This window comes from Chrysemys picta, chromosome 15 (assembly GCF_011386835.1).
Source record: "Chrysemys picta bellii isolate R12L10 chromosome 15, ASM1138683v2, whole genome shotgun sequence".
Lineage (NCBI taxonomy): Eukaryota > Metazoa > Chordata > Testudines > Emydidae > Chrysemys > Chrysemys picta.
Window position 1 is genome coordinate 25042993 of NC_088805.1, and position 13041 is coordinate 25056033.

General features: G+C 41.8%; 1 protein-coding gene across 1 annotated transcript; it reads left to right on the forward strand.

The window, feature by feature from the left end:
* The first annotated feature begins 354 nt into the window (after positions 1-354).
* On the forward strand, positions 355-9726 carry BRI3BP (BRI3 binding protein). Its single transcript, XM_005299574.4, has 3 exons — positions 355-666; positions 2564-2666; positions 4882-9726. Exons 1-3 carry the CDS (start codon positions 382-384, stop codon positions 5298-5300), a joined length of 807 nt encoding a protein of 268 aa, XP_005299631.3. The 5' UTR covers positions 355-381; the 3' UTR covers positions 5301-9726.
* The last annotated feature ends 3315 nt before the right edge of the window (positions 9727-13041 follow it).

Genomic DNA, 13041 nt, shown 5'->3' on the forward strand with positions numbered 1-13041 from the left:
GAGGTGAGGGTTGTGCAGTATATGTGTTGCACTGTGAGGGTGTGTATTGTGAGGGGAGGGGTGTGCAGTGTGTGTGTATTGCACTGTGAGGTGAGGGGTGTGCAGTGTGTGTGTTGCGCTGGGAGGGGTGTGTATTGTGAGGGGAGGGGTGTGCAGTGTGTGTATTGTGCTGTCAGGGGTGTGCTGTGTGTGTCGCGCCGCTGAGCGGTGCCCGTCACTCTGCCGGGCGAGGGGCGCCCTGCCATGAGGGCTCCCCGAGCCGGGCTCGCCGGGGGCTCCTGGGTGGGCCGGCGTCCCCGAGGCACAGGCCCTCCCACTCCGCCTCCCGCAGGGGGCGCTGCAGCCGGCGGCTGACTCCGGCGCTGCCCGCCTGGCGGGAGGATGCTGGGAACGGCGGCCACAGGCTCCTGGCGGTCAGGCGGCAGCGCGCGGCGCCAGGTGGGCTTGGCCGGGCTGAGCGACATGGCGGCGCGAGGCAGGGGGCGGCTCGTGCCCGGCCTGGCGCTGCTTCTCCTGCTGCTGCTGGGCGAGGTGGTGGGACCTGGAGCCTGGGCGGCCCGGAGCCGCGGCGCCGACAAGCAGAACAGCCTCCGCCGGGCGGCCAGCGGCATCTACCAGGGGGTGAGCAGCCTGTTCGGCGAGGAGAACGTGCGGGCCCTGCAGAAGGTGAGACACCCCCCGGCCCTCCCAGGGGAGCCCCTGTAGCGGGGTGAGGAGAACGCGCGGGTCCCGTGGGCGATCCCCCACCCCGCATCCCGCGCAGTCGCCCTTCCCGTCCCCGGCTTCGGGCGCTGCCCGCAGGCTCCCTCCTCTCCTTCCCGTCGCAGGCCCCGCAAGTCCCTGGGGGACTAAGGCTGCCTGGGAGCCGCGCTCGGGGTGGAGGTGGGTGGAAGCAGGAATCGTTGAAAGCACCGCGGAGGCCGCCTGCCTTTGTTGCCTCCTTGCCCCGAAGGGTCTCTTGGTTGCGTGTGAGGAGGCTGGAAGGGGGGAGGCTTGGTGCGTGCACGTTTCCATGTGGTTTATGAGCCAATAAACAGCTCCCCTCCGCGCAGACGTTCTGCTCCCCGAAAACTTAAATGAGACCCCATGGTAAGGATTAACCAGCAGAAAAGAGCCTTGACAGGGACCATGGGCTGGACGGGAAGAGCCCTGTGAGCAACTCAACGCAGCAGCGAGCTGTCTGGCTCCCTCTGTGGGTGGCTGCTCTGCATCTCTAATCCACCAGATACTGGCGCAGGTTCGTGCGGCTGAAGCAGTGGGCAATGACTTTCATACTGTGGCCCTCTGACCTCTAGTGCTCTAAAGCAAAGAAAAACAGGGTTTGAGAACGCCTTAGCATCCCAAGCAAAAATTGAATGAGAAATCCTTAGCCACCTCCTTGTTATTACAAATAGAAATGTGGATGAATTATTGAACTAGTGCTGGGAGAGTAAACTAGAAGCAATAGTCAACAATTTATGCAGAGCATATAGTTCTGTTTTGTCACCGTTCTTTTTGAAATATAGTTACATAATTGTTTGTATTCAATACAGTAAAGTATCAGAGGGAAAGAATCAAGACACCTGAGCAAGGAAAGAAGAAAATGTGTTCAGATAAGATTGTTGAAATGGAGAAGGAGGAAGGTTGAGCTGAATGTCACTAGGAGGCCAGGAGAAGGTTCTTGCACAATAGCTGGCAGTATGTTAGGGAGCAGCATGGAAGATGCAGGTGCTAGATTAGAGGAAGCAAGCTGAGCCAAATATCCATCTTTTTCATCTATAATCTTGATAACTTTTTGTTAAGGAAGTTTATACTGACAGTCTTCAGAAGACTGCCACTACAATGGCAACATTTGGACCTGAAAACCTTTGGAGTAACTTCTACAGCAGTGAAGGCAGTACCATTGAGAGAATGCAGGTGTTTTTTCCACAGTGTTGTCTGACCCTTCTCAGGGATTCAGGTCAAATTCTTCAGGGATACACACAAGGACTGAAATGAGACTAACAGTATTGTAATCTTCAAAACAAATTTAGATTAGGCTGTTCCCAAAGGAAACCAAATCAGCCTTCAGGTGTACTCATTTTCTCATTCAGTCTTCTAACTTCACAATTCTCAATCTTAACTCCCTCTGTATCATAGTAACATGAAGGTATGTTAATTTACTGAATTGAATGAGTATAATTTGCACTGTCATTAAAGTTTTGTGTAGATCTCCAACACATTGTTTATGTACCTGTTAGGTTTTCAGTAAATATCTGAGAATTGCATTGAAAGAGTTTTTGGTTTTCACACACCAGTTATGAACCTGTTGCAAATAACACACACACATGAACAAGCAGGCAAACAAAAACTATGTTAATTCAGTTTTTCCTGTGATCTGGAAGGGAAGAAAGATTTGCTACATTTATTTTTAAATACTTGGAGGCACTCAGATACTATGGTAAAGGGAAATATATATGTACCTTGATTGATCAATCAGTGATGTATATATATTTTTAGATGTACTGAAAATTGAATAAACTGCATAAACCCCTCAAGGTTGATTTCCAATGGCCATTCTTTACAGCAGCATTTTATTTTACAGTTTTTCTCTAGGCTGACAGAAAGATTTGTTTACGGTGTGGATGTATTAGTAGACACCTTCTGGAGAATATGGACTGATGTGCTGGATGTTCTTGGAATTGATGGTAAGTGTGATGTCTGTTAAACCCAAAATTATGCAGATAATCCTTATGGATGTTTTTACAGGTATGGGAAGGATGGAGAATATTAATAAGGTATGTATTACCTTTGCATTTGTATTATCTTTGATACCTGTTTATTACATGCATTTCTAAATCATTCATCACCACCGTTTCTGGAAGCACTTTCAGGGTTTACATTTTGTCATTAATACTTCCAAACAAAAGAAGTAAAACAATCCTGCTACTCTGCATTCTGTAGCTTTGAAGCAGAGAATGGAAAGAGATCTGACCAGTGAGCTAAAATCCAAGATCTGATAATTCACAGAGTTGAAAATCTGGGCAAAGAGATGTCTTGCATATCTTTCTAAATCTGGACGGGTTAGTGGTTAATCTTTGTTCTTCACTGGCTGTTTTGAGACTTGTGACTGGGTGTCATCCACTAACGAGAATGGAGAGGACAGTTTCTAGAGCACCTAGAGTATGCAACTGTGAAGGCTGGTTTAGGTAGCTACCCCTTCTAATGTGTTGGTAGGGACTATTTCCCACCTCTAGTTTGTTTCTCCTTTTCTTACAGTTTAATCCCTCACGTTCCATCTATCCCAACTCTGCTCTAACACTCCAGAAGTGGGTGAAGTATATTGGTAAAGCAATATGAGAAAAGCTTTGCACTGCAGTCAGGACTCAACACTGCTAAATTCTCTGGGCAGGGGTCTGGAAAATAAAACTTTTAAAGGATTTGTGTAGCTTAATCACTTTACTGTGTTAGCATGATGAGGATGCCTTGAAAATATTTCTCTGGAGCGAGGACAGTTATTGGAAAGTTTTCCTTAGAAAAGAATGAAAAAGGTCTGCATAATTTTTCCCGGTATTTTCACGTTTTTTTTTTCTGTCCTTCATTTTGTCTGTTTCCTTGCCTGTACCTAAGTTTTCTCTTGTTTTCCCTGCTGTTCATTTCTGCCTTTTCTTACTGCCATTTGAGATATTTGTAACATTCTTAATGCTAAGTCTGGTCATATAGAGCACTCTGTAAATGTGACTCCTTTCCTGTCTGTAAGAGAGAAAAGAAGACCCATGGTCCTGGGGGTGCTGTAAATCAAACATTGGGGCTGGAACAGGGACATGTTAAGAGGATTTTTATCTACTAAGTTTGTCACTTAACGATGGAAACCATGTTGAAGTTAATGGAGCACTTTTCTATAATGTGCTTTACAATAGTTAGGTTAGACGTGGAGAGAACATTCTACTACTACTATCTTTTTTTGGTTTGACTGAATGCCTAGCTTTTCCGAAACCAGGGCATATTGCTGTGGCTTGCCCATATGCTCTAATATGGTGACGCACTCGTTTGTGCTTATAAACCTTGCCTAGGAAATAGCACCTTGCTCCGGTGTTGTGTGAATTTTGAAGGAAAAGTTTGGGATATTTGGCTCTCTGATGACGATGACTGTGCTTGTAATCCATAGAGCAAAAAATCGACACTTTAAAAATTAAAATAATGTTTTTCCAACTAAATTATTTTTCTAATGGTTCTGGGATCTAGACTCCACGAAGCTGAATAAGTTTAAGCAGTCTTGCATGCATATGGAGTTCCTGTCATTAATTTCTTTACATGTTGTCATTTTATTGCTGATCATTTTATCAGATGGAATGGGATGAGGAAGAAGTCCAAAGGGTAAACTGAGAGTTGCTGCAGGGAAAGAAATGCAGAGGGGGAAAAGGAATGACACACAGGGAAAGGGCAGGGAAACAAAGGAAGATAGGGGCAGAGGGAGAATGAAAAGAAACAAAGGGTAGAAATAGTCGTGATCCTAAAGGTGGATGTACTATTCTGTTGTGTGATGCTGAATGCAGCTTAACAAATAATATCTAAACGTTGTTACTACATGAAGGCCATATTTACCCTTGATCTTCGTTCTAAACTTATGTCCTGGACTAGTGTGGCCCTCTCTTTAACTGAAGTGAATTCACTCAGTCACAACCATAGAAATAATGTAGTGATTGCTGCTTTATGAAAGGAGCACACAGGGGTACATATATATTTATAATTATCCAGTACTTTGGTTATTCCCCCCCCCTTTTTTTTTTTTTAGAAACCGCAGCCTTGAAACTTCTGCAGATATATGGCCCTTCACTAGTTATGCTCACAGTTTACACTTACCTTTGCCTGATGTAATTAAACTATCTTTTAATTTCTCATAAATTTGTTTTTATTTTTCAGCTTCCAACCTGACTCATTATTTCAGCCCTGCAGCAGTTGCCAACAACCCTACCCGTGTTCTTCTGCTGATTGGTGCTGTTTTACTTGCCTATTGGTTTTTGTCTATCTTCCTTGGATTCTTCTTCTGTGTCTTACATATGCTGTTTGGTCGCTTCTTCTGGATTGTAAGAGTTGCTCTGTTTGCCCTCTCATGTGTATACATCCTCCAGAAGTATGAAGGAGAACCAGAGCATGCAGTTTTGCCTCTGTGCTTTGTTGTAGCAGTCTACTTCATGACTGGGCCCGTTGGATTTTACTGGAGGAGAAACAGCAGCAGCAGCCTTGAGGAGAAGATTGACCATATTGACAGTCAAATTAGACTTCTGAACATACGTCTTACTAGGATAATGGAAAACATGGACAGAGCCAATGACCAATGAAAAATAAAACCTATAGATCACTTTACACCAGCTCACTAGAAGGTTACTAAGCACTATCTCATTGAAAGTTACTAAGCAACAAAACATCACATGATAAAAATGTGCAATGTTCAAACTTTAGATCATGTGTTAAGAAGAATAAGAGTAATTTATCTAGACTATACACTCAGAAACATTATACTTGTAAAATAAGATATGAGATGTTAGCTGTATATTCAGAGAATTTTATCCATGACTAGAATTTTATCAGTGAAAACGCTTACTTTTACAAGCATTTAAAAACATCTTTTTTGTAGAATTTTTATAAAAGCAAATTGAGTAATCTATTTAAAATATTGAAGCTGAGCTGAGCATTATGCAAATTTGACATTAAAAAAAATCTTACTCAAGCTACCAAATGTTTTTCTTGAGAAGTAGTGATTGTGGGTCCACGTTTTACATTTTTTTTTTTTTTACAAAGTTGTGAGCATTCTAATTTACTGTTGACTTATTTCATTGCCTGAAGTTGCCTTTTCATATAGTATGAAAAATGTTCTCACATTCAGGCCAAAAAATATCATACCGTAGCTTTCAATGGCAAGAAGGGAGTTACTTCATAAATCAGAAGCCCTTTAAAGCCAGTCCAAAATGAAGAACCCATAACATTCTACAGGTATGAACTTTTCTTTCTTAGTTTTTCATACTATGGACTTTGCCATCAGTGGTGCGGTTTTTTTGTTTTTTTAAAATGCAGTTTAATAAAACAAAAATTGCTATGAGGATAAGAAATGTAGTGTGCTGGCAAATTTTCAGTGGCTGAGTAGTTTATATTTGATCTTCACCGTAAAGCATTTTCCACATAGGAGTGCATAGCAAGAAATATGATTTTTTTTTTTTATTTTTTTTTTTAAATCTCAGGACCCACATGCTTCCTCAGAACAAAAAATGCAGCAGATAAAATACTTCCAAATGTATTGTTGCTTAAAGCTTTCTCAGGACCAATAAGCAGCAATAAATCTATCTTGAGGAAGATCTGGATTTTTTTCTAAAATTTTAAGTCTTATGGGTGCTTTTTGCTTGAAGTCCGTGTCCCCAGTGGATCTTTGGGGAGGTCAATCACATTATGGAGTGTGTATAAAATAGGGGATTATTTCAAAGTGATGTTAGAGAGCTTTGAAGCAACTTTATTTGGGTGGGTGTATGTATTTGTATCCTCATCATGCTAACAAGCTAGATCATTATGACACTGACTTAGTAAGATTTCTTGAAGTGTGTTGAGACAAAGGTAACCTCAGGGAAGAAAGTCTGAGAAATCATTTAACTTTTGTAATGCAGTGCTTTCAAGGGTGTTCCGGGGATGTCTGGTGGGAAAGCATTTATACCATAGCAATGAGCACAGTATAAATACCTAAATAGGTAAAATGCACCATCATTACAGAAGAACCTGTTTCTAATATTTTTAAAAAGCTGTGTTAACATCTGGTGCTGAGCCAAAAACTGCTATTTCACGTGTCCCTGTTTTCTTCAGAGGAATTGCATATAACCACCTAAGAAGAATTTGGCATTCTGTCTTCAACTTGCCGATTTGGGATTTAACCAGGATTGTAACATTTCATTGAATTTTCATTGTAAATTTCCTTTTAATTTTTAATGCTGAAGTATACAAGACTATTTAAAAAATGCATGTTACTTGCCTAATCTCTCTTTTGGTCTGTCATATTGAACATGTATTACTATGATTTATTTTTAAATCCATATTTATGGGCATTTTAAAATGTAGGGTTTTTTGACCTTTGGCACCAACTTGTCAGTGATCACTTAAACTTAGTTAGTTGGTATAATGTGCAATTGACAGTATGTAGTGTGAGCCATTTTAATCCGTCATGCCATCTCAGTGGCCACATATGCAAATGCAAAAACTGTGAATCCTTACGAAGTTTTTGTTGAAAATTGCGAAGTATCTGATTTAACCAAAAAAAAAAAAAAAACCCAAAAAACAAACCAGCCCTTGCCTATAAAACAATAAATAAATTGTATGATTATGTGCAGGCTTCCAGATTAATAATGTTGTATTTAAACTTTTTCCTTCATTCTTATACTTTAAAAACTAGGTTAGGGTCCTACAGGCTCAACCCTGTGAACTCTAATAGATGTAGTGCTATTGATATCAACGGGACTATTCACAGTAAAAATCACTACCCTCAGTAGTGCTTGTAGGATCAGGGTACAAAGTAGACTCTTAAATTAGGTATTAAAGCCCCAATTTAGCAAAGTGCTATGTGAATTTTGGGCCTAAGGACTGAAGCCTGCAAACAAACCTTACTAGAGTATATAGTTGCACTGTCTTCAATGGGACAACCGGGGGAGAAGGTGACATGAGTCAGTTTTGCATAACTGTGTCCTAAATAAAGAAATACAGGGATGTGTAACTGTCACCTGAAGTCTGTACATTCATGCCTGTTTTCTTTTCTATGAATATGATTTATATTTTACATAAAATGTTTATATTTTAGGTAATCTATATTTAGTATTGAGGATAAACAAATATAAGAATAACAAGAGTTGCATATTACATAATTACATTAAAATGTTACCATAAAATTTACTTTTGGATTATATTCATATTAATCCCATGTCCTTTTTTTTAATGTCACTTTTTTAGTTTTTGGTAAAAACAGCACTTTTGTGTCAACACTCTTCTCCCAAACTTGCCCACCCTGCTGTATGCAGGAAAATATATTTTTGTATTTACTTACATTCCATGCAGAGTGAAATGTTTCATTTTAAACCCAGTAGAAAATTTAAGATGTTATAAATAGACAAGACAAATATGCTTAGGCAGTTTATTTAAAATTGGCTATTTTCATCAGTATTGTTTCCCAATATTCAATTATCTCAGTGTATAGTCTGCTAACTTCAAAAGTAGTTATTTTGAAAGAGCACAAACAAAAATGATTGTATTTGAAAATGCTCTGAATTTAATGTGCACAGTAGTTAAAATGTTTTTGGAAGGCTAATCTGGTGGTGTATTTCAGTTCTCAAGTTACTTTTGTAAATATATTTTACAAATGCTTTTCCATACAAAATTATACTGTTCACCTACTAGGCTCTTCTACTCCATTCTTCATAAGTCATTCCATAGGCAGTGACTGCGTTATACTGCCTTTCATGAGGGCCTCAGGGCACTTTACAAAGATATGTAATCATTCCATTTTACAGATGAGTAAACTGAGGCACGGAGTTTGAGTGACTTGCCCACGACCACACAGCAAGTCAGTGGGAGAGATAGGAATAAAACCAGATCTCATGACTCCCAGTACTTTGCTCTAATTACTAAACGGCTCATTCTGAGATGGGCAGTAGTATCTTTGCATTCTTTAGCATAGTTTAACAAATCCTGTCATCAGTTCTAGAGGCTAGTAATATTAAACTGCTCCTTTTTATTGTCCTGTCTTCAGCAGCTACTTAGAAGAATGTCACCTTACTTTATGATGGACCTCAAGCTGTCTGGCTTTAACAGAAATTCCATAAAGATCTTAAGTATTTATATGTCATACTTTAGGGTCTAATATTTGAAACTACTGTATGTATTTCAATACATCAACATTCTGCAAAGCTTTACATTTGTAGCAATTTATCTTAAAGTACACACCTCACCTGTAGTTAACTGTTTTGTATTCAGAATGTAATGTTTTCAAAAGCGGTATTGAATGTCAGAGTACAATGTTCAAAATCTGGTGTAGCTCAGTACTGTACTTAATAGTGTGTTCTTCAAATTGTGATTTGCTTTTAAAGACTTGTTGCATAGTTAATGTGAAAAATAGACTCAGTACCAACCTTAGCTTTTTGATGGTGTAAAGTTTTTTAATGTGATTTGCCTCACATACTAATAATGCGTTTTTGGCAGCTAATGATGTTATTGACTGTAAGTTCTACTTGTCTGTTTTTTGAGAATAAAGATTTTATTGTATCTGCATGTATTTTAAATTTTTGGATAATTCCCTTGAACTGTGACTACAATTAGCACATTAAAAATTGATCTTTCTTCTTTTTAACCAGGAATTATATTTGCTATTGTAGCACTAGTTTTCAGCACTGATGTCAGTCATTTAATTTCAAATCCTGTTTTGTACATGAGGTTTAAAGTTTAGATCATGTTTAAATTTGTGCAAATTGTTATGTAAAATTATTTGTTCAGAAGAAAATTGTGTATGCATACTTTTGACATATGACCCTTAAGGAAATATTGGATTTTGCTGATATTTTAAGTAGTTATGAATATCAAACTTATTTTTACAGAGCTATACATGGCTTTATTTATTACTTCTCTGACCACCAGATCAATGTATTATGTAGTTAACTATTTGTAGACAGATTTCACAAGTGAATTATGGTATTGTGACTAAGCTTAAACAAAATAAATGTTTACTGAAACTTTGCACTGAGACCTGTACTGCTCTTAAGACTGTTCTGTTGCAAGGCATCTGTTTGGAGGCAAGTAATTTTCTGGAACTCCACTCTTGTACTATTTGCGAAAGAGGTAGGATGGCACCGGACTGTCTAAATTAGAGAAAATTTGCATCATGCATCGTTTGTGATGATAACCCTGCAGCTTAAAGCCCTTTAAGAGAAGCAGGCGCGTCTTTATTTTTACCTATGCTATACAAGTTGTTGCAAACCTCTGTCCCTTGAGAGTTGCACGTAGTTCTGCTGATAGTGCTGTAGGACCATTGCCCATCTAGTCTGTGGAAAAGTCACAAAAGACTAAAGAGGGTGGATTATTGACCCCACAGATTTTACAGCAGCAATGCTTCCTCCCCAACCCTGTTCCTTTCTAGCACTATTCCATGGCAGCAGGTGCCTGCTGATTTGTCAGTGCAGCAGTACAAAGGGTGGGGCCGTGTCCTTCAGGTGCACTTTGTTTGCGTCTGTCAGCCTGCTGCCTACATGGGGGTGTCTGAGCGGGGTGTAGACAGAGCCCACAGCCCTGTATCGGACCTGACAGGTCTGGTTGAGACCCTGCATTTACTGGAGGTCTGGTAACAGCTTACAGCTGTGTGCACGGGGGGACTCTCAGGCCCCCATGAGACAACTTCTGCGTTGGTTGGCTGGGGCAGGCACATCATCATGGGTGACGTGTGTCCGGCGCGGGTGCGCGGACTCCCTGCTGGCGGTTTGGCTGGGCGGGCTTGTCCCCGCTGAACCGCCGCGAGCTAACAGCTGCAGCCACCGCACCAACGGTCTAGCTCTGCCTGACGCTGGCGGGAGGAGGCGGCGGCTTGTCCACGGGGGCCAGGGCCTATGGCAGCCCGAGTGCGGCCCCCGCATCCCAAGCGAGGACCTCCCACAGCCGGGGCGCGCGGCGGAGACAACGCGCGGCCAACGGCCACCTGCACGCGGGAATTTCAAAACCCCTTTTCCCCGCCCGACCCATCCCTCCAGCCCCGCCTTCTTCTCTGACGTGAGAGGAGGGGTGACATTACCTGGCGCGAGGGAAGCTAAGCAGGATCCTATGAGTGTGGCCCTTGGAGGGGAGACTAAAGGGGGCCGGGCAGGGGTTGTGGGGGCTTTCTACAGTTGTGTCCTTGGAGAAACTTGTCCCAGTCTGGGGGACAGGGAGAGCTGTACCACCCTGCTCCTGAGGAGCACTGCAGTGTTGCTAAATCTCTTGATCTTAATATCTCTCAATATTTGATGGTTTTATTAACACCCCCCCCATACTGTCTGGCTCATGACTGTGAGTGCCACTGTCTACGTCAGGGCAGACTGTCAAAACAGGGCAGAGACCCCAGACTGGGGGGTGTTTTATAATTAGATTTTACCAAGCCAGTAACAAATGTGAACTCCTGGGTCACTATAACACTTAACCATGGAGTCAAAGACAGTCCCCTTAGACTCTCCAGTCTATCTTGCCACCCAGACAAACTGGACTGAGTGATAAATGGTCACTTACACAAAACACATAATAAGTAATTTGCTCCCAGTCTCAAGAGGCCAGTCACTTACCCCCAGATCATTTGGTACCCTAGATCTTACACCAAAGACACCACCTATAGCCAATCCTGTAATAAACTATCTAAAGGTTTATTTATTAACTAAGAAAAATAAATGTTATTTAGAGATTAAAGTAAGCAAACATATACACATGTAGGAGCCCCACCTTCTTCCCCTGAGGCCCCACTCCCTGCTCATCCTCTTCCCCCCAACACCCCACCCCCCGGGCCAGGCCGCAAGCCGGAACTAGGCCATGGTAAGAGCTGCCCAGGGGAGCCCAGGTCCCTGTGGAGAGCCAGAGTCCCTCCATCCGTCCTGGGCACCGGGCAATGATGCCCAAGAACATCCCCTGTTCCCGCCTCCTGCGGTAGGGAATGATTCCTGTTCATGAATTCATAAGTTCAGAGCAAATATTTTCAAAGTTATGAAGCAAAACTTACATATTTTCTTATATCATGGAATACCAACATTACAAGTGAGATTAATGCATGCAGCAATTTACAAGCATTCCACAGAGTCTAAACACTAAACACATTCTTATAAGACTAATACCTATTTTGAGCAAAACTAACATACACGTGACCTGGTCTGGTCCCCAGCTATGAGGTTGTCAGTTCTTAGCTAATGCCTGGGTAAGAGCTGGCATCTGGCTTGCCAGAATTACACCAAGCTGGAAGCGTGTGATTAGGTGAGAATATCACCTTCTAAACAAAAACATCCAATTTCTAGTCCTCATGATTGTGGAGAAAAGCTTGAAAATGTGACCATGCACCATAAAGCTTAAAAAAACAGAAACCAAATAAAAAGAACCCCAATTTTTTTTTTAAATAAAATCTCATTATTTTTGGAGGTGCCCGACTTGTGATTTTTGAACACTTGGGGTTGGCAATGAGGCATAGGTACATGTGAGAAGTAGGACGTTTGCTTACTTTTCAGCATTAACAGTTTCGTCCCCCTGGTATCTTGCTGTCCCCATTTGTATCCATCTGTGGTCCCTTGTTTTACACTTAGATCATCCAGGCAAGGGATGCCTTGTGTTTGTACAGTGCCTAGCATGGAGGGGTATTATGCCAGTTTGCTTCCATACTAGAAATGATTGCAGTTCAGTGTTATTGTATACATATGATTTGTAGTTTGCAGTGTGGTTGTGTAGCCGTTGGTCCCAGGATATTAGAGAGACAAGGTGGGTGAGGTAATATCTTTTATTAGACCAACTTCTGTTGATGAAAACCCCAATGGAATCAAATCTCATGTGCATGGTGTGCACACTAAGTGGAATCTATGTGGACAGGACAACACATCTTGAAGAAACAGCTACTTTGCATGACTTTGAGTAACAATTCTTTCATCTACTAGCACAGTCAACTCCGCCCTTCATCCTTCCAAGATGGATAAACTTTGCTTAAGTTCCACTGCAACCCATGGGGCTACTCACACGCATATTTACGATTCCAAAATGCTATACTGAGCTGGCCATTTGTGAGGAACCTGAGGGCGCCAATTAGTTGCATTGCATGCATTCTAATCTCATGTTGCTATTGGCAATAAACACACACACACACACACACACACACACACACACACGCGCGCACACACACACACACACACACACACTTTCCTTGCAGCTGTATTTTATCTGAGAGGTGAAACCGCCAGTGCTGGTTTGCTGAGTTTATGGGCAATAGAAAGGTGCAACTGGTCTGCTCTGCACACACAAAGGAGAGGAAAGCCAGACTCTGCATTGCAGCCTTTCCTCTGCCCCTTCGCC